Here is a 20,278-nt window from a genome sequence, read left to right as displayed (position 1 = left end):
CTCCCATTGGAGCTTCTCCCCTGCGCCATAATGGCGTTCACGTCATTTTGGCGCAGGGTTGGGAGATGCCCTAATGTAGGTTCATTATAGTATTATAACATAACCACTAAATACGTGAAATCAAATTTCCAGAAAATGATATGCACTTGCATGTAGAATTCATGCTTATATAAAATTTCAAAAACCCTAGGTACACGGACCTCGATCGTGTCTTAGTCGTACTGGACCCATTCGGCTCACGGCCTTTAACATACAACATACACGGTCAAGCCGAATACCATCGTCAAGCTCCCCTTTTGTATCGCGCACACGGATGCCATGCCATGTCCATGGTGCCTCCTTGTTTTTTTTCCCTAAAGAACGGGCGAAATAAACAAAGGAGAAATGAAAACCATAGAACTTTTCAACATATTTACTAATTACTATTTAGGGTTTTGGGTCTTAGAAGTTTTTATTTCATGATTGAATTTATTCACCATGGTCGCTTTATTCCTTTTCCCCTTTAGCTTAACAATTTTAAAGTGTTTGTATATGCTGTTATTTCTACTATGGTACCTTTAACGGATTGAAATGTTATAGTAAGTGGAAGAGTATAATGAGTCAAATAGTAAATTATGAGTCATTTACCATTAAAAAATTCAATAATCAGAAATTAAAAAAATTATAAGTCATTAAAAAATCTAACAAGTGAACTAAATCAATAAAAGAAAAAGACATATTACAATTATCAATCATATTTTTTTAAACTATATAACAATACGAACACATCATTTTCATTGCTTTTCAAGAAAAGACAGTTATTGCTCCCGACATTGTGGATCGGAAACTATGAACCTCATCTACAAAAAAAGTATTTTTTTTGTAAATTTTATATCTTCATAATTCATATTCATTCATGATATTCCATTTGCTTAATTTATATTCTTTTGCTTTTTAAATTGAATTTCAAGAAGGAATGTATACGACCTTTATGCGACATTGTTCGATAACTTCAATTTAACGGCTACCATAAGAGAATCGTAGTTTAACATATTATTTTGTCTAGGATTTAAAAATTAGGTAGGACATGGAATTAACAAATCACATAATTTATTTAAAGCAAGACATTATAAGGAGAATAGATGGAACCCATGATATAAAATTTACAATATTTGTTTTAGAGCAATTAACTAATCTAAGATGCACTAATTGTTGTACGCGTCACAATGTCGGTATCAGGTCACTCGGTCTCATGGATCTATTTACATAAGATGGACCAACGTACTCGATTAATACTTGAATTGAAAAACAATATCTTTAACATAAAAATAATATTTTTTCATGAAATACGTTGTTCGAATATCTGTATCACATAATTTTTTCGTGAATACCTTATATCCAAAGTTTCTTTAAACAAAATAAGATAAAATTAAGTTGTGTCAATAACTAACTTCCTGCAATTTTTTTTATGTGCACATAAACTTCCAATATACACGAAATAAATATATATTTACTAATTTTTTTATCAAAAAGATTAGCAGCCCGTGATTCAGAACGGGACAAGATATTTGCCTTTTGTAAAAAAAAAAAAAAAACAAAATATTTATTTATTTGTTTATATATTATTATTATTATACTTTTTTAAGACACCTGCATCAAGTAGGCCACGCTGTCTTGAGTTAGTGTACGTAACCCCAATTGAAAAAACAACCGGTAGGTTGGAAATTTATTTAAATTAAAATAACTAACTAACATTTCACATAGTTTGTGTGTTTTAATATTTCAAAACACTTCAAAATGCTATTAAAAAAAATAGGTTGCTCGAGTCTAAATAACAAAATAATCGGTGTATTGATACGATAAACTGATAATTTCGTGTAAAAAGTAACATCACGAAAATGGCGACACCACATATAGCTCTGTTTCCCTGTTCTGGGACGGGGATTTTGATCCCATTCCTCCGTCTAGCTGCCACCATTGCGGCTCGTGGCTGCACGGTCACCGTAATCACCCTCCATCCCACAGTCTCCGCCTCTGAATCGGAACAAATCTCAACTTTCTTCGCCTTGCATCCACACATCAAACGCCTCGAGTTTCAGCCGCTTCCTTTCAAGAAATCCAACTTCTCCAACAAAGATCCTTTCTTTATGCAGGTTGAAGCCATCAGCAACTCAGTTCATCTTCTGGATCCGTTCCTTGCGGCTTTATCACCACCACTCTCTGCCATAATATCCGATTTGTCAGTTGTGAGCAGCATCTGTCGCTTTGCTTCGAATAAATCCATCTCCATTTATGTTTTGGTCACTACTTCTGCAAGATTTTTCTCTCTAGTGGTTCTCCTTCCCAAGCTGGCGCTTCACAAGAGTGTTGGAATTCAGGAAAACGGTCATCTTGAGCTCCCCGGTTTAGGACTAGTGCCCGTCTCGAGTATTGCTCCTCCACTGTATGACTCAAACCACTTCCTCTCAGCCCTTCTAGATTCAAATATTCCTTGTCTCAGTCGTGTGAAAGCCATATTCGTGAACTCGTTTGCTGAGCTGGAATCAGAAACGATCAAGGCCTTAAACAGTGGAAGACTCATAGCTGATTTAGCACCAGTTCTAGCACTTGGCCCTTTCCAATCTTTCGAGGTCGAAAAGACACCTAATCTTCCATGGCTCGACGAACAAGCTCCCGAATCAGTACTCTTCGTTAGCTTTGGGAGTAGGACAGCGCTGCCCAGAAATCAAATACTAGAACTACGCAATGGACTAGAAAAGAGCGGGTACAAATTCTTGTGGGTGCTGAAAACGAACAAAGTGGACAAAGATGACAAGGAAGAAGTACAACAAGTATTGGGTGAATCTTTTCTTGAAAGAACTAAGAAAAGAGGAATGGTGATTAAGGGATGGGTGAAACAAGATCAGATTCTAGCACATCCGGCCATTGGAGGATTCATCAGCCACTGTGGATGGAATTCTGTAACAGAAGCTGCAAGATTGGGTGTGCCTATACTAGCTTGGCCGCAAAATGGGGACCAAAAGCTTAACGCGGAGGTGATCGAAAAGGCGGGCATTGGATTGTGGGCGGATTGGGGTTGGCTTGGGGAGGTATTGGTGTCCGGAGATGACATAGCAAAGAAGATCAGTGAGATGATGGTGGACACGAAATTTCGTGTCAGAGCTAAGGAAGTGAAAGAAAAAGTTCGGCAGGCAAGAGAAATCGGTGGGGATTTGGATGTGTTGCTTCGAGGCCTAATGGACGAATTTAGCGTTGGGTAATCGATTTTTCGTGTTCAAAATACAGCTAAAGTTTTTAAAATTTTTAATTTGACATTCAAATATTATCTTGGGTACTGGTATGATTTAAATAAAACAAACATTCATAGGTTGTTTGTAAATATATCTTTAGTAAATAAATCACTTTGTATCAACTATTCCGGTATTAGCGGATATAGCACTTGTTGTATTTCTCTACAAACGTTCTTCAAAATCTCATTTCTTCAATCCTTCTATCAAGTCCACAACTGAATCGATTGTTCCTCTTCTAAATTGCACCGGAAAATTTAGAAGAAGTTTTTCGTTAGAGAGCAAAAACAAGATGCGGCTCAAACCCTAAAAATCTTGAGGATGACCGAAAATTTGAGAGAATTTGAAATGCAATTTTCGAAAATTGCAAGAGGTATAATGGAGGCTAGAGTGGTTGCTTCCTTACCTTAAAACATGAGCCTTAACCTAGTTTCCATAATTGTGGATTTAAGTTTCTTAATTAAATTTAATGGGCTTTGTAAATTAATTGAACTAGTCCCACTAATTTAATTAATTATATTAATGTTCATTAAGAAGTTTAATTATTTAGCATATTGGACTTTACTTCTACAAGCACACTAAACATACTTCCTACTACATTTTAAATCTTTAATAAACTTAACCTTTGAGTTTAATAATTTAAATTTTCATTTTTTATAAATTCAACTCATTGAATTTATTCTCTCAACGAGAACAAATGATACAGTGCTTATGTGACCCTCAATGGTTCAGAGATACAGCTAGCCGTGGAGTCATAACTCTTTGTTATTCGTGACATTTTTCTTTATTCAGGCTTACCCTAAAATTCCTCATTTCATGCACCAACATTTGATCATAAGGATGTCAGAAATTATTTTCTAATTAAACTCATCGATAGCATCGCCCTATGATTCCGCTAGGTATCACGGATAGCAGTCTGCAAGAACAATTTGATTATGATTAACGTATAGTACGGTCTCTTCATCTCATATATCCCGATCGAATCTTAAACCATTGATTCGTCGACTATTGATTAATCGAGGGTTGCATATTAAATTCGATAGCTATGTGATACAGTCATGAAATATTCATAGTGTAATAGCATGCACAATTAGATAACTATTTCCCTAATGTACATCTCACACAATGGCCAGAGATTTCATTAAGTATTATTTTGTTAAATCACATCGGATATCTACACCCGTAGGTGAGCGGAGAATTCCCGACTACAATGCACTGGCTCCTACACACTTCGCAATTGCACCCAATCTCGCCACCTTGTGACCCTCGCGGATTCGGTAAACGAGTCAAAACCCAATCCTAGCATATTGAGCATCAGTGTCGTCTCGGGTCGTAAGAACTAATAATGTACAATCACAACCATAGACTTTTCCTCTCGATGAATGATAACCACTTGAAAAGTCTGAGGGGGGTTGTTAGGTACAATCATCATATGATTACCCATCTGCATGACTGAACATCTATATGCATTTACCATGAAACACTATACACAATATCACATATGCTAGTCTCAAGTTCAAGACGTCTTTATCCTTATTTTTAGACGGTTGAATCGACTAGGAACGAATTTAGAATATACAGTATTTGTAAATAAGTTTCAAGATCGAATTACGATTCATTTGTATTAAAGCATAATCAAGGACTTTATCTATGCTGACTGCATTAGTATACAGATAAAGTAAAATGAAACATGAACTGTAAATTTATATTAAAATAAAGAGTGTTAATTACAACCGAGTCGATAAATTCCTTAGCCAACCATTTGATCTACTCTAAACTTAAACCACAAGAGAAATGAGGTTTAACAGGGCTCTCCTTGTTTAAAGTAATTGACCTTGGATGAAATTGTCGAATCTCATGATTATTTGTATCTGGTCGGGTTTGCTAGGATCCGAGATCGGATTCCTTAAGTTTACGAATAATACATACTCATCATGAACCAGTTAAATATATGACCATCTCATATCATATACGAAAGTTAACAGGTTCAATCTGGCAAACATTATCTTTTTTTCTTGGAAACATGTTGGAAGCGGTGGATTTGGCGGTCCTTTACCAGTATATAATAAAATAAAGCAGTTCATGGAAAACCTAAAGAGGAGTGGACTAGACCAAGACCTCCCAAAAAAGCTATACAGACGTAACATCAAAACATAAAGCAATACATGCTAAAACACCAGCTACAAACAAACATCAAAATGACATAACGGTGGACAAAGAGAAAGTCTAGGGCCGGACCTTTTATGAGGCCACCGCCTCAGGGCTCGGTCCTTGAGTGGGTCCAACAGATATATTTTGAGTTGATGACTTAGTGAAATAAGTTTTTTTAGACCAATATTAAATAAAAAGAAGAGTAATTTGAATATTTTTGTTCATAACTGATCAAACTCGATCTTTTATTCAAGTTCGGTTTGAACAATTTAATATCAAGAGACTTTGGGGCATTTGTTGAGTTTAGAGAAGTTAACAAGTTAATCTTTAACTAGCTTGATAAAGTATTGTATAGAGTTTCATCAATTTTTTGAGATACTACAATGTTTGGTAAAATGTAATGATTTATTCTCAAATAATTATATTACCAATTAGATTTTGTTAACCATCCTAATAACATAAGATTATCGAAGTTGAAGTTAATAAACACTTATTTTCGGTCAATAATATCACAAACTAGACTAAATGAGCTAACTATGTTGTTGATTGACAAAGAAATGATCCGAAAACTTGATTATACAAATTTGATAAATATTTTTTCTTCGTTGATTGCCAAAGAAATGATCCAAAAACTGGATTATATAAAATTGATATATATTTTTCCTCTAAAATAGCTAGACGATTATTATTTATGTAATTATTTCAAATATTTATTGACTTGTTTTTTATGTAATATATTGTGTATTTATGTATTATTTATTGTATTTATTATCTGCTAGTATTATTTATAGCAACAAGAGAACCCATTTTTAAATTTTACTTCAGGTTCAATCGAACACATGTACGACTTCTGAGAAACCTACGGTGAACGCCCACCAAATACCGTTCAAAATAGGTTAGTGGTGAATTCATCGTCAAATGATTGAGAAGCAGTATCCAAATCCTGGTCACATTCCCTAAGAGCTGGACCATGACAATACTCCAAACCTCGAAGAGTATTTGATAACTCCGTATCAATCACTGTAGCTTTGAACGTTGCCTCCTCTTTCGTGTGGTCAACCCCTGCTCAGTAGGTTCAGAACCAGGACCCACTGGGAAGAACAGGCACAAGAGAAACATTAGGTGCACCACGAGCCTGGCCGGAGGCTGCGGGTTCCATTCAGTGTCATGCCCCGAGACCGAGGCGTCGGTGACATCCGGCGTTGTTTATCAATTTACATGAAAACAATTAAGCTTCGTAGCAAATAACCAAACACCAGTATTTTCATAAATAAATATTTTCTTTACAATGACAACAAAATGAAAATTACATCAGAATTGCGGAAGCGAAATAAATACAAAGTCTTGAGTCTAGATCTTTTGGTGCGATCACCAGCCCCAGAACGTCTCATGTTCTTCCTCGTTCAATTGTTCTTCATTCTTATCTAGGGAAAGATGTAAGGGGTGAGTGCTTTGGAAAACACTCAGCAAATGAGGGCCGATCGATTGCCACAAATACAGATAAAGATAATTTTAAAACATCTTTTAACAGATTTTCAAAACTTATCATATCAAACAATAACCGAATCAGACTCAAAAGGTGAGACAAAACTTATTAGAACAGAATAGATCGGAACAAACGGAACACTATTATTCATCTTGTCCTCCATGGTCAAATTGTCCCCCATATGTTAGTCCTCTAAGGGGTGAGGCCAAAACACAGTTTTATACCCACTGATGGGGGCCATAACAGAATTTACAATCTTCGTTCCATATCCAACTCGAATCATAACAGTGTATTACAAAATCAGATAATCAAACAGTACTTATCAGAATTATGAGAGGACTCAGCAGATTCAAAGAACGTCGAGACCAGAAGAACATATCGTACATCGATCGAGATTTTTATCAAACATAATATAGATTTTTTCGAAAATGATTTGACACACATACAAGCATGTCATACGTCTACAAATTTTAAGTTACAAAGAAATACATAGCAAAAACCCACTTAAAGAGTTCAAAGATGTAGTTTTCGAAATTTCAAAGTCCGGACGTACAACTCCCGTTGATTCTCGGTCAGACGATAACCAAAACCTTGCAGTATTTTGCCTAGATTTATGAAGCAAATCTAGCAGCACTTCGACGTATCTTCTGATCACTCGGACTGCCCGAAGCCTTCTCCCTTTTCTTCTTGCCTTAGACGCCGAAATGGAGAGGAGAAGAGAGGAGAGGGACAAATTTTTGTGATGATTTTGGGTGTGGTCCCTTCAACATACAATGGTGTATTTATAGGTGAGATTTTGCCCTTTGAACTTCCTCATGGCCAACCCCTTGCATTCCAAGCAAGCATTGATTGTATTCATTCATTTAACCAAGCACACCAAGAGTCACTTTGGTATATCAAGGATCATCTCTTTCATAATAAATTCATCCAAGCATACCAAGAGTCACTTTGGTATATTCAAAGGACATTTCATGCATAATGAATTTGTCCAATCCCTTTGATTGTATTCGCAAATTTCGGGCTCTCACATCCCACCCTCCTTATTGAAAGTTTCGTCCTCGAAACTTGGTTCAGCTCGACCGTTTGAAGAGATGAGGATATTGTGTGTGCATCTTCTCTTCTAGTTCCCAGGTTGCTTCCCGTTCAGTATGATTCGATCACTGTATTTTGACATATGAAATGGTCCGGTGTCTCAACACTTGATCTTTTGTGTCCACTATTCGAATATGGACCTCTTCATATTTAAGTTCTTCATTCAGATGTCCCTCAATACATATCGAATAAAAAAGAGATCAAATTTACAATATCAGATAAGCAAGGTATTTGGATCGAACAGAATGGGATTTTCCAAAAGTAGAAAGAAAGGTAATTTCGCATAGATTAAAAGCAGTTGACGAGATTGAGTTTCGAGATTCAATGCGAAAGCATAAGCCATCCAACTACGGCGATAGCTTGAACTTGAAGATTTAAATAAACGGAGGTGAGTGCGATATACCAGAATGATTTGGATAGGAAGGCATGGGCTTTTGCCAAAATTTGACTTCGCCAAAATTTGTCTATCAAACTCCCAGCCGGATTATGAACCTGGCGGCTCTGATACCACTAAAATTTCAAGCCCCGAGACCGAGGCGTCGGTGACATCCGGCATTGTTTATCAATTTACATGAAAACAATTAAGCCTCGTAGCAAATAGCCAAACACCAGTCTTTTCATAAATAAATATTGTCTTTACAATGACAACAAAATGAAAATTACATCAGAATTGCGGAAGCGAAATAAATACAAAGTCTTGAGTCTAGATCTTTTGGTGCGATCACCAGCCCCAGAATGTCTCTTGTTCCTCCTTGTTCAATTGTTCTTCATTCTTATCTGGGGAGATATGTAAGAGGTGAGTGTTTTGGAAAAAACTCAGCAAATGGTGGCCGATCGATTACCACAAATACATATAAAGATAATTTTAAAATATCTTTTAACAGACTTTCAAAACTTATCATATCAAACATTAACCGAATCAGACTCAAAAGGTGAGACAAAACTTATCAGAACAGAATAGATCGGAACAAACGGAACACTATTATTCATCTTGTCCTCCATGGTCAAATTGTCCCCCATATGTTAGTCCTCTAAGGGGTGAGGCCAAAACACAATTTTATACCCACTGATGGGGGCCATAACACAGTTTTATACCCACTGATGGGGGCCATAACAGAATTTACAATCGTCGTTCCATATCCAACTCGAATCATAACAGTGTATTACAAAATCAGATAATCAAACAGTACTTATCAGAATTATGAGAGGACTCAGCAGATTCAAAGAACGTCGAGACCAGAAGAACATATCGTACATCGATCGAGATTTTTATCATACATAATATAGAATTTTTCGAAAATGATTTGACACACATACAAGCATGTCATACTTACAAATTTTAAGTTACAAAGAAATACATAGCAAAAACCCACTTACAGAGTTCGAATATGTAGTTTTCGAAATTTCCAAGTCCGGACGTACAACTCCCGTTGATTCTCGGTCAGATGGTGACCAAAACCTTGCAGTATTTTGCCTAGATTTATGAAGTAAATCTAGCAGCACTTCGACGTATCTTCTGATCACTCGGACTGCCCGAAGCCTTCTCCCTTTTCTTTTTGCTTTAGACGCCGAAATGGAGAGGAGAAGAGAGGAGAGGGACAAATTTTTGTGATGATTTTGGGTGTGGTCTCTTCAACATACAATGGTGTATTTATAGGTGAGATTTTGCCCTTTGAACTTCCTCATGGCCAACTTCTTGCATTCCAAGCAAGCATTGATTGTATTCATTCATTTATCCAAGCACACCAAGAGTCACTTTGGTATATCAAGGGTCATCTCTTTCATAATAAATTCATCCAAGCATAACAAGAGTCACTTTGATATATTCAAGAGATATTTCATGCATAATGAATTTGTCCAATCCCTTTGATTATATTCGCAAATTTCGGGTTCTCACATTCAAAATCCTATAAAAAGACAAAAGGTGAAAAGTTGAACAAATCAATATATTTAATATACTAATAATATATATGGAGAGATATTTTAAGTGGTAAAATAATATTACCTCAATTTTATTTATTATTTTTCAATTATCGACAAATTTATTTAATTAGTTTTTTTTAAGGGATATTTAATTAAAATTTTAAATTTTATTCATGTGAAATTCATTAATATATCCGGTTATTAATTTTATATTTGTAGTTACTTAATAAATATAAAATTCTAGATAAATAAGGCAACAATTTTTAGAACAAAAAAGATTTGGTGAAAACTTTTATCATATTTATACGATTAATTAAAGAAATTTTATCATATCACAATAAAATATTTCTTTATTTTATTTATGTTTTTAGTTTTAAATGATCATATCACTTCTAACATTAAAATTATTAAAAATTAATTTTTAAGTTTTCTGTAACACCCTTTATCATTTATTTTAAAATTTTAAATTATTAGATTCACATCCAGTTAGAAGGAAGTTTATTGCTTAGAAATACTGGATTTTGAGTAATTAATACTTCGAAAAATAAAAGGGGCTAAAAATAGTGTTTTGGAATATGAACAAGTTAGCAATATTATTTAGCATATCGCAAAATTCTTATTTAATTAGAATAACTTTGGTTTCTAGATTTTGATATTTCTCTAGATTTCTGTTGAAGTTGCCACAATTAAACAAAGGACATCATATGCACACTCTTTAATCCGACATTATTTCACAAAAGCTCTATAATGGTGAATGTCGATGGATATGTGGTTCTGTTATGTATATTATGTTATCTTTTGATATGTTATGTGACATGTTAGTTGTTTGTTGGTCAAAGTGTTGCATGAAGAGATATATATGAGTCACATTTTGTTTCCCTATGATCAACATGCTGCATGACGGGATTCTGTTGTTGATGTTATGTTCTGTTTTGTGTATCATGTGTCATCTCTTGATCCATGCATCAACGTGCTACATGTAGGGAAGCATGTGAGTCGTCTCTTTTTTCTCCATGGTCAATGTGATGCATGATAAAGATTCTGATATGAATTCTATTATAACGTTATTCGTATATTTTGGGATCATATATGTATGTAGTTAATATTATCGTTATGGAATATTTTTTCCTTACTATCAAGGTCGATTTAGCGGTTAAATACAGGAGCGTAGTGAATAATTTGGTGATTAGGTAATGATCCAGACGAAGGAGATATATGCTTAGAATATATGAAATATTTACTCTTTTTTAAATTAAAAAAAAAAAAAAAAAATATATTTTGTTTTCATGGGGAAGGGGGAAACGAGGGCGATCAATTACTTACCAACCGTCAGGTTGTTGGGAGGCTTCACAGTTTTGATACAAGTAAAAGGTTGCAAGAATTCAACAACCACCAAAATATTCAATGGAACCACCGCATGTAGCTCTGTTTCCCTGTTCTGGGATCGGCCATTTGATCCCATTCCTCCGTCTGGCCGCCACCGTTGCCGCACATGGCTGCATGGTCACTGTAATCACCCTCCACCCCACCGTCTCCGCCGCGGAATCAGACCAAATCTCCAATTTCTTCACCTTGCATCCACACATCAAACGCCTCGAGTTCCAGCCGTGTCCTTTCAAGAAATCCAACTTCTTGAACGAGGATCCTTTCTTTATGCAGGTCGAAGCCATCAGCAATTCAGTTCACATATTGGATCCTATCCTTTCGATTTTATCACCACCACTCTCTGCCATAATATCCGATTTTTCAGTTGCGAGCAGCATCTGTAGCTTTGCTTCGAATAAATCCATCTCTACTTATGTTTTGGTCACCACTTCTGCGAGATTTTTTTCTCTAATGGTTCTCCTTCCCAATCTGGCGCTTCACAAGAGTGTTGAAATTCAAGAAAACGGCCATCTTGAGCTCCCCGGTTTAGGACCAGTACCCGTCTCAAGTATTCCGCCTCCAATGCTCGACTCAAACCAATTTTTCTCAGCCGTTATAAGTTCAAATATTCCTTGTCTCAATAATGTGAAAGGCATATTGATGAACACGTTTACCGGGCTCGAATCAGAATCGATTGAGGCGTTAAACAGTGGAAGGATAATACCTGAATTAGCACCAGTTCTTGCACTTGGTCCTTTCGAGTCTTTCGAGGTCGAAAAGGCACCTAACCTTCCATGGCTCGACGAACAAGCTCCCGAATCAGTACTCTTCGTTAGCTTTGGGAGCAGGATGGCGCTGTCCAGAAATCAAATACTAGAACTACGCAATGGACTAGAAAAGAGCGGGTACAAATTCTTGTGGGTGCTAAAAACGAACAAAGTGGACAAAGATGACAAGGAAGAAGTACAACAAGTATTGGGTGAATCTTTTCTCGAAAGAACCAAGAAATATGGAATGGTGATTAAGGGATGGGTGAATCAGGACAAGATTTTATCCCATCCGGCCATTGGAGGATTCATCAGCCATTGTGGATGGAATTCTGTAACAGAAGCTGCAAGATTAGGTGTGCCTATATTAGCCTGGCCACAGCATGGAGACCAAAAGTTTAATGCAGCGGTGGTGGAATCGGCAGGCTTAGGATTGTGGGTTGAGGATTGGGGTTGGGGAGGGGAGAAATTGGTGACCGGAGATGATATAGCTGCTAAGATCTCCGAGCTGATGCTGGGGAAAGATTTGAGAGCTCGAGTTAAGGAAGTGAAAAAAATAGCTCGGCAGGCTCAAGAAATTGGTGGGACTTCCGAAGGGTTCCTTCGTCTCCTAGTCGAAGAATTGAAGCTCCAAGAAAAATGATTTTTATATTTGCGCTGGTTTTCAAGTTGTGTACCATGTTATAATTTTTGAAGCAATTGCAATTCTAAGTAATAGCCGAGTTTTTCCATTTGGATCATAACAAGAAAATTGAACACATTTGATGGTAAAACAATCCGAATCACTGGTGTCTGTTAATCTTGGGAACAAAGAAGCAACCTCAAGTCTCAACAGATCAAACAAATAAACTGGGAAAAGGAAAGAGCCACGTTGGCGCACGACCATGATCATTAATATATCCAAGAATCTCCCGTGAAGAACCGAGAAACAATCTTATTTCTGGTAGGAGGTAAAGAAATCTTGAAGCCCATCCAAGTAGTTGATTTGTATGTCAGAATATGTATATGTAGTAAAGGAAACTCAAATTTGGAAATTTTTTAAGGTATGCATATAAATTCATTAAAAAGAGTTGATGATATTTTACTTGTTCACTCAATTTGTTTTCAAAACTCCAAGCTTCTATTTATTATTGTTTAAAATGTTAAAAAACAAAATAAAATTATTTTACAAATTCTATATAAATTTAAATTAATCTTTAACATCACAAGGTTCTATGGTGTAGTGGTTAGCACTCTGGACTTTGAATCCAGCGACCTGGGTTCGACTCCCGGTAGGACCTCTTTTTTATATTTTTTTACCGTTTTCCTCTGTTGCTCTTTTAACTCCCTCCCAAAGCCCAATATACCTACCAGTCGATATGTTTTGTGGTTATAACTAGGGTTGGGTACGGTACAGTATATCGTATCGAACTACGATATCGTATATCGTACCGAAAATATCGGTATGGAATTTTTCCATATCGATACCGAAATTTCGGTATACCGAATTTTCGGTATACCGAATTTTCGGTATGGAAAAAGTTCATACTGGTATCGTACCGACATTGAAAATTTTGTCGGTGTACCAAACTTAAATTTAAAAAAAATAATAATAAAAAATTATTTTCGGTATTTCGGTACCGAAAAAAAAAATATTTCATACCGATACCGATACCGTACCGTGATACCGTACCAAAATGTTCGGTATACCGATTTTTTCGGTAAGTTCGGTATTTTTTCGGTACGATTTTTCGGTATTTCGGTATTTCGATATTTTTTCCCACCTCTAGTTATAACATGGAATTTGTTGGGATTTGAAATTAAAAATATTATTTTTAATATATATAACTTTAAAAACGATTTCACAGATAAATTTTATTTAACATTAACTTCGTACGACTTAACTAATCATAATTCTTTAGTCTACGTTTTAAATTTTATAAAAGCATCAGTTTCCGCAATTTATTATATTTTTTGATAATGTTATTTGAGCATCAATTAAAAATATTTTTATCTTTAAAAGTTTTTATAGATCATTTCTCCGTCTTAAAAAATGAATTGTTTTTAACACTGAGCCAAATTTGGTGAAATTTTACCACTTGACTCTCGGTGTACTTTTATTTTCCAGTCCTTAAAAAAGATCTCATAAAATGCATGGTTTTTTATGAAGATTAATAAGAAACACGTAATGACTGTTACATATATGGATCATGATCATGACCGTTAATAAATCGAGTAAATTCATAAAATTTTGTTATAACTTCTAATTATTGTTTGAATAACGATAAAAAAATTTATATTAAATATTTACATTTGTATATAAAATATGTGAATTTTTAAATTTCAATATCTAAATGGATTCAGTATTTTCATAAAAATAATTTAGAACCTTTATATAGTATAGATTTGTCCGTATATTCTGGATAAAATATATCCATGATAAAAACTATATGAGTATTTACATAAATATTACTAATAGATTAAATATTTTAAAAAATAATTTTTTAATGAGTAGGTCTCTTGTGAGACGGTCTCACGAATCTTTATCTATGAGACAGGTCAATCCTACCGATATTCACAATAAAAATTAATACTCTTAGCATAAAAAATAATATTTTTCATAGATGATCCAAATAAGAGATTCGTCTCACAAACTACGACCCGTGAGACCGTCTCACACAAGTTTTTGTTTTTCTTAATATCAAATTAGATATTTTTTTATTGTCAAATCAAATACCTGAATAAAAATTTAACATTTTTTCCAAACACTAAAAATAAGATATTAAATCCATCCAAATCCAATTTCAATATTTAATCAGTCAAACATAGCGCAAGGGTCCGATCGAGTTGGAGTTAATAAACTTTGTTTCTTTTTTTTTTTAAATTTATATAGACTTTGTTTCTAGGGTTTGCATAATCAACTAACTTAATTAATTTAATTGCATGATTCTTTCTTTTAGATGCAAAATTTAATTAATTAATTAATTATATGCTTCTTGAAATATATGACATTGTCATCTACTTTGGTTTTCTGGTAGGAATGATTTGGCAACAATTTTAGCCTCTTACGGAGAATGCTCTTAGCCAGCACGGTAGCACAAAAGTCAAAATTAACCAAATAAAGTAAGGTGGCTATATACATAGATATATGAGTTGTATTTACACCTTACTTTTTATTAAGTACACTTAATTAATAATATTTATGATGATAAAACCATCATATCTGTTTTTCCATCGTATTAAATAACTTTCGAACTATGTAATAGCTTACAAATCACGTTTCGGTTCGTATCAACAACCTACAAATCACACTATTCGGATAAATCTTATCTGACAAACCATATGTGTGACGATCTCATCTGAAATAGTATTGATAAAGATAATTAAATATCTAAATATTGATTAAACGTTTATTACTTTATCAATTTGAAACTTTTATTAAAGGACCATTTTATTTTTATTCTTTATTGTATAACTTGATAATAGTAATTTATTATTGTATGTTGTTACTTTTTTTGGTAAATGCTCTAATTTCTAAAGTAAATTATCTAAGATTTTAATCGTTTGAAAAGTTAGGTTAAATTTGTTGATATCCGAATATAGAAAAATAAACATAGAAAAAATTTAAAATACTACTCGTTAAACTAGTTGTTAGTGAAGAATGGAATATCCGTCTTGATATACTCACTGAAAATTTAGGGTCCGATTCTAGCAAGCGACACTAGTCCAGACGCAGACTTCGAATTTACTGTGAGCTTGAAATAACAAAGAAGACCGTTAGAACGGGGCGGTCGGGAGGGTGTTTCGTCGTAGCCCCTCCGACGCTCAAGTCAGAAACTGAGGATATAAGGGGAGAGTAGCTAAGGGTGCTTGCTGAAAAATAATAAAGTGAATGTCCCTTAGTTGGACACTCAAACCTGGTATTTATAGGAGAATACATGGGCTTGTTATGAGCCTTCTACCTTGGTTAAGGATGGACCGGGGCCCGCGATCCGGTGTGAGCTCGATTGGGATGGGCTCATCCCTGAAGTATCAATAGATTTTGAATTTGGGATATTGAAGCAGCTAATCATCGAAGAAGTAAAGGGCATCAACTTCTTATTATATGTTTTGAGAAAGTTATTTGAGCTCCGCGTGATACCAAAAATTTCACGTGTTTTGAGTTTGGTTTGATGAGTCAAATACTTGAGTGTTCCTTACCATTTTAATATCATCCGAGCAGAGACGTCTGAGTCAGGAGGTGACTGACCTGAATATGGCCGAGCTGGATTATGTGCGGAAGAAAAAACATTAGATGGAACTGGAAGTGTTTCCGGTATAGCACATCCAATGTTTAAATCGGTTTGGAAAGCAAACTTAAGAGTGTAAATATAATAATGTTTGTATAAGTAATGGGTGAATCAATAGAAGTTCAAATAGTACCTAGTATTTATAGAGTCGAAATTATGTACCTTATATGATAAGAATTCTATCATGATAAGAACTCTAATATTGAAAGGTTTCTAGTAAGGTAAATTATCCTATATCTATCCTGGTCGAAGAGATCTTAATCCAAATGCTCGACAACCTTGTGCTCGGATATTTAATAACAGTGTGTTCGAATGAATATATTTTATCTGGCAGAAATATCCCGACAAGAGATAGAAGTGAGTCGGACTCTCGTAGGTTATGGGGCTTTATTCCTTGATCTACTCATGTTTAATATGAGCCCATCACTTTGATTAGAGTAGATCTTTCATAAGACGGTCTCACAGATATTTATTCGTGAGATTGATCAATTATGTCTATATTTACAATAAAAATTAATATATTTGACATAAAAATTAATACTTTTTCGCGGGTGACCCATATAGAATATCTGTTTCACAAAATTGACCTGTGATACTGTCTCACAAGAGTTTTTGTGCTTTCATTAATGGGGTATAACACTCGAATCCAGGCCGGATCGAATTTATGGGAGGATCAAGCACCAATTAAAATATTTTTATATTAAAAATTTTCTGTAGATCATTTCTTCCTCTTGAAAAAATCATTTATCTTTATACTTAGGACCTAATTTATCCAAATTTGGCAAATTTTTCTGTACACATAAGATCATATAAATTTTTTAGTTTCAAATTTTATTATTTTTAAGGGTTAATCGCATCTTCTTCCCCTAAGATTTGTCATTTAACAAAAAAATTTGAATCTATAACAAAATATTATATATAACTAACTTCTAACGCTACATACAACCCCTAAAATTTTAAAAACTACTATATTTATTTGTGTTTTTCACAAACCTCAAAAGAGTAAATGTAACATTTTTTAATATAAGTTGGATTTATTTTTTTTGTAATTATGATAAACCTCAAAAGAGGTATATGTAATTATCTCTATTTTTAATTGCCAAATCAAATACTTAAATGAAATTTAAAAATTTATCACACACCAAAATTGATTTTAATTTCCAAATCCAAATCCAAATCCAAATTTAGGTGTCCGATCAATTTGGAATTTATGGTTTTTGTTTTAGGGGTGGCATAATCAACCACCTAACTAGATATCTATGTGTATAATATTTTATGAGTAAGTCTTTTGTGAGACGGTCTCACGAATCTTTATCTGTGAGACGGGTCAACCCTACCGATATTCACAATAAAAAGTAATATTTTTTCATGGATGACACAAATAAGAGATATGTCTCATAAAATACGACCCGTGAGACCGTCTCACACAAGTTTTTGCCATATTTTAATGGTATGATTCTTTATTTTAGATGTAAAATTTAATTAATTATAATTATATTGTCCCAGAAATGTAACTAGTTATATTGCTTTGTTTTCTGGAAGGAATAATTTGGCAACAATTTGTTTTGGCCTCTTACGATTTGTTTGATTCTGGAAGAATGCTCTCAGCCACCTAGCTTTATTTGTTAATTTTGGACTTTGTGCTATTTTTATTATTTATAATTAGTGTGTATTTACTCCACACTCTTTATTAAACACACTTTTTATTATTTTATTTTTTTAGGACAATCGGCTATTTTTCTGTACACATCACTAGCATACAAATGACTCTTCGGTGTATATTTGACTAATTTGCATAGATATGGATACGATTATCGAATCGAATATAATACGGATATTATGATACGACAAATTTTGAAAATATAAGATAGGATACGCTTAAGATACCACAATTATTAAAAAATATGTATATATATATATATATAGATAGATATATAGTATTAAAAGTTAAAAATTGTATAAAAAAAAACTTGGGAATCTGAAAGAAGTCGGGTGGACAACGGGGAAAGCTTGGTAATAATCGTGCCACTTTCACTACAAACTCTAAGACAGATTTTGTTGCACAATCTGTTACATTAAAAGCCTGTAAAAATTCATTAGAATCAGATATCTTGCTAAAGAGAGTTCTTTCCAAAGGTTTTTGAGTTGCAAGAACAAAATATACAAGTAGAGAGATTCATAATTAGCCAAGAAAATTCTATTTACTCAAAATTTTACATCGACACAAGGGATTCCTCTATTCTAGCTCACCAAATGCAAGCCTCATTTTACATATTATATAGATAACATCTAAAAAAACTGTACATACAAAAACCTCCCGACTGCCAAGAAAAGTGGTAAAAAAAAACTAGCAAACTTTTCTACGGCCCATGAGCTCATTAACTTCCTCCCAATTCACAACATTACCAGTACCACTCAGCCCAATAACACTTGGGCTGCAAGCAGCCACGGTCCAATAGCCAGCCCTAATCTCCTTCCTCAACTCCTCACTGTCCCAAGCACAATACCCATCAAAGAACCTAAAATCTCCAACTTCACCCAAATCCGTTTTCGTTTCAATTGCACAATCCAAACTTTCCATTGTCCCATAATGCAATCCCTTCATTACTTCATCCAAAACCCCAATTTGCTTTTGTTTGCCACTAACCAAGAACAGCCCTTCGAATAATGGGCCCCCAAAGTGAAGAGGCCCGTCAGAAACCGGGATGGACAAATTCGAGGACCATGGTTTCATCTCCTTAATGGACATGAATGATGGCCTGTTGAGTATGAGACCCGTCAGTCCCGTTGGGCCGGAGGATAGCACCAAGATGACAGTTCTTTTGTATACGTGGTTTGAGTCGAGCTTCTCTGTGGCAATCAGCAAGCAGCCTTTCTCGGGCTCGGATATGGGGTGCGCCCATTTTCTCTCAGACGGCTCGGGTTGATCCATCGTAGTGAATGGATCCACCAGTGGAGAAGGACTTGCCGGAGCTGTTAAGGTCCGTTCGCTGGCGACTAATCTTGCTCTAAACGCACGCCAGTCGGATTTGAGAAGTGACCCTTCTTCAGCTTGTATCGATGCTGATTTTAGATTTGACTGGGAACCTGAAATCAAGGAAAAAAAACGGGTAACCTTCTCTGGATTTTGGGGTATAACTTGCTGTAAATCTAAGTATATCATCTAGAAAAACGGGATAAGACGACCCTTTGGCATAACAAGTTCAAAAACACACACACACACACACACACACAATTTTCAGTAGATATTTGCAGCTGCCCCTTCGATGAAGAACCCTTTAACGTTAAAAAAAAAAAAAAAAACAGCTTGCAAATGGTTTCGATTCAACAGAAAGGTGATGGATCTGGGAGAAAATTCAATAAAAAGTAAAGTACAAATCAAGAACAGGTAGGAAGCCCAATAACTTACATGATACGGAGAGTGGAACTCTGAGTCTCTTGGAAAGAATCTTGTTTGTTTTAGGGCTTGTAAACGTAGGAATCGCTACCTTGATTGGGTGAAGAGCTTCCATTGATTTTCGGGAGAGAACCAGATTTGGAGTTGGTGCCGGTTAAGAGTTGTGAAGTGGAGGATAAGTATACAAATGGAGAGAGGGGAATCTGAGCTGATTTATAATGGGGTGAAACTTCTTGGGCCCCACCAAAATGATATGTTCCTATAAAACAAATCCGAATATTATGTCATATGATTAGAAACCTCCAAAAATAAAATTATGAAATAATACAAATATATAGACATTGGGTTATTTTGCAATTTTAATTTAATAATATGTATGAATATATATATATAAGTCGGAGTTATTGAGGTTGCACTTTTAAAATATATAATTTTATTTTATTCGAGTCCTGATCTTGACACGTGTCTATTTTTTTCGGACTTGTTCAACCGGATCTTGACATGTGTCGAAAATGGATACATATACGACAACTAGATATAAATATTGTTAGAAAAGATGTTTA

The 20,278-nt window shown here is 34.8% G+C and overlaps 3 protein-coding genes and 1 non-coding gene across 4 annotated transcripts; 3 read left to right on the top strand and 1 right to left on the bottom strand.

Moving 5' to 3' along the window:
- The first annotated feature begins 1,804 nt into the window (after nucleotides 1-1,804).
- LOC142531912 (UDP-glycosyltransferase 708G1-like) lies at nucleotides 1,805-3,708 on the top strand. Its single transcript, XM_075638182.1, has 2 exons — nucleotides 1,805-3,235; nucleotides 3,547-3,708. Exons 1-2 carry the CDS (start codon nucleotides 1,878-1,880, stop codon nucleotides 3,611-3,613), a joined length of 1,425 nt encoding a protein of 474 aa, XP_075494297.1. The 5' UTR covers nucleotides 1,805-1,877; the 3' UTR covers nucleotides 3,614-3,708.
- Nucleotides 3,709-11,181: 7,473 nt separating this feature from the next.
- On the top strand, nucleotides 11,182-12,765 carry LOC142531877 (UDP-glycosyltransferase 708G1-like). Its single transcript, XM_075638146.1, has one exon. The coding sequence runs from the start codon at nucleotides 11,323-11,325 to the stop codon at nucleotides 12,691-12,693; it is 1,371 nt and encodes a 456-aa protein (XP_075494261.1). The 5' UTR covers nucleotides 11,182-11,322; the 3' UTR covers nucleotides 12,694-12,765.
- A 493-nt stretch (nucleotides 12,766-13,258) lies between these two features.
- On the top strand, nucleotides 13,259-13,330 carry TRNAQ-UUG (transfer RNA glutamine (anticodon UUG)). The gene has a single exon. It is a non-coding gene; the product is annotated as a tRNA-Gln (tRNA).
- Nucleotides 13,331-18,500: 5,170 nt separating this feature from the next.
- On the bottom strand, nucleotides 18,501-19,914 carry LOC142531667 (uncharacterized). The gene is made up of 2 exons (XM_075637889.1): nucleotides 19,728-19,914; nucleotides 18,501-19,405 (listed from the first exon to the last, which is right to left on the bottom strand). Exons 1-2 carry the CDS (start codon nucleotides 19,828-19,830, stop codon nucleotides 18,666-18,668), a joined length of 843 nt encoding a protein of 280 aa, XP_075494004.1. The 5' UTR covers nucleotides 19,831-19,914; the 3' UTR covers nucleotides 18,501-18,665.
- Between the last annotated feature and the right edge of the window lie 364 nt (nucleotides 19,915-20,278).

The sequence above is a fragment of the Primulina tabacum genome, chromosome 17 (assembly GCF_025594145.1).
Source record: "Primulina tabacum isolate GXHZ01 chromosome 17, ASM2559414v2, whole genome shotgun sequence".
Lineage (NCBI taxonomy): Eukaryota > Viridiplantae > Streptophyta > Magnoliopsida > Lamiales > Gesneriaceae > Primulina > Primulina tabacum.
Note: the sequence above shows the minus strand (reverse complement) of the source record. Positions and strands in the feature narration are given on the sequence as shown.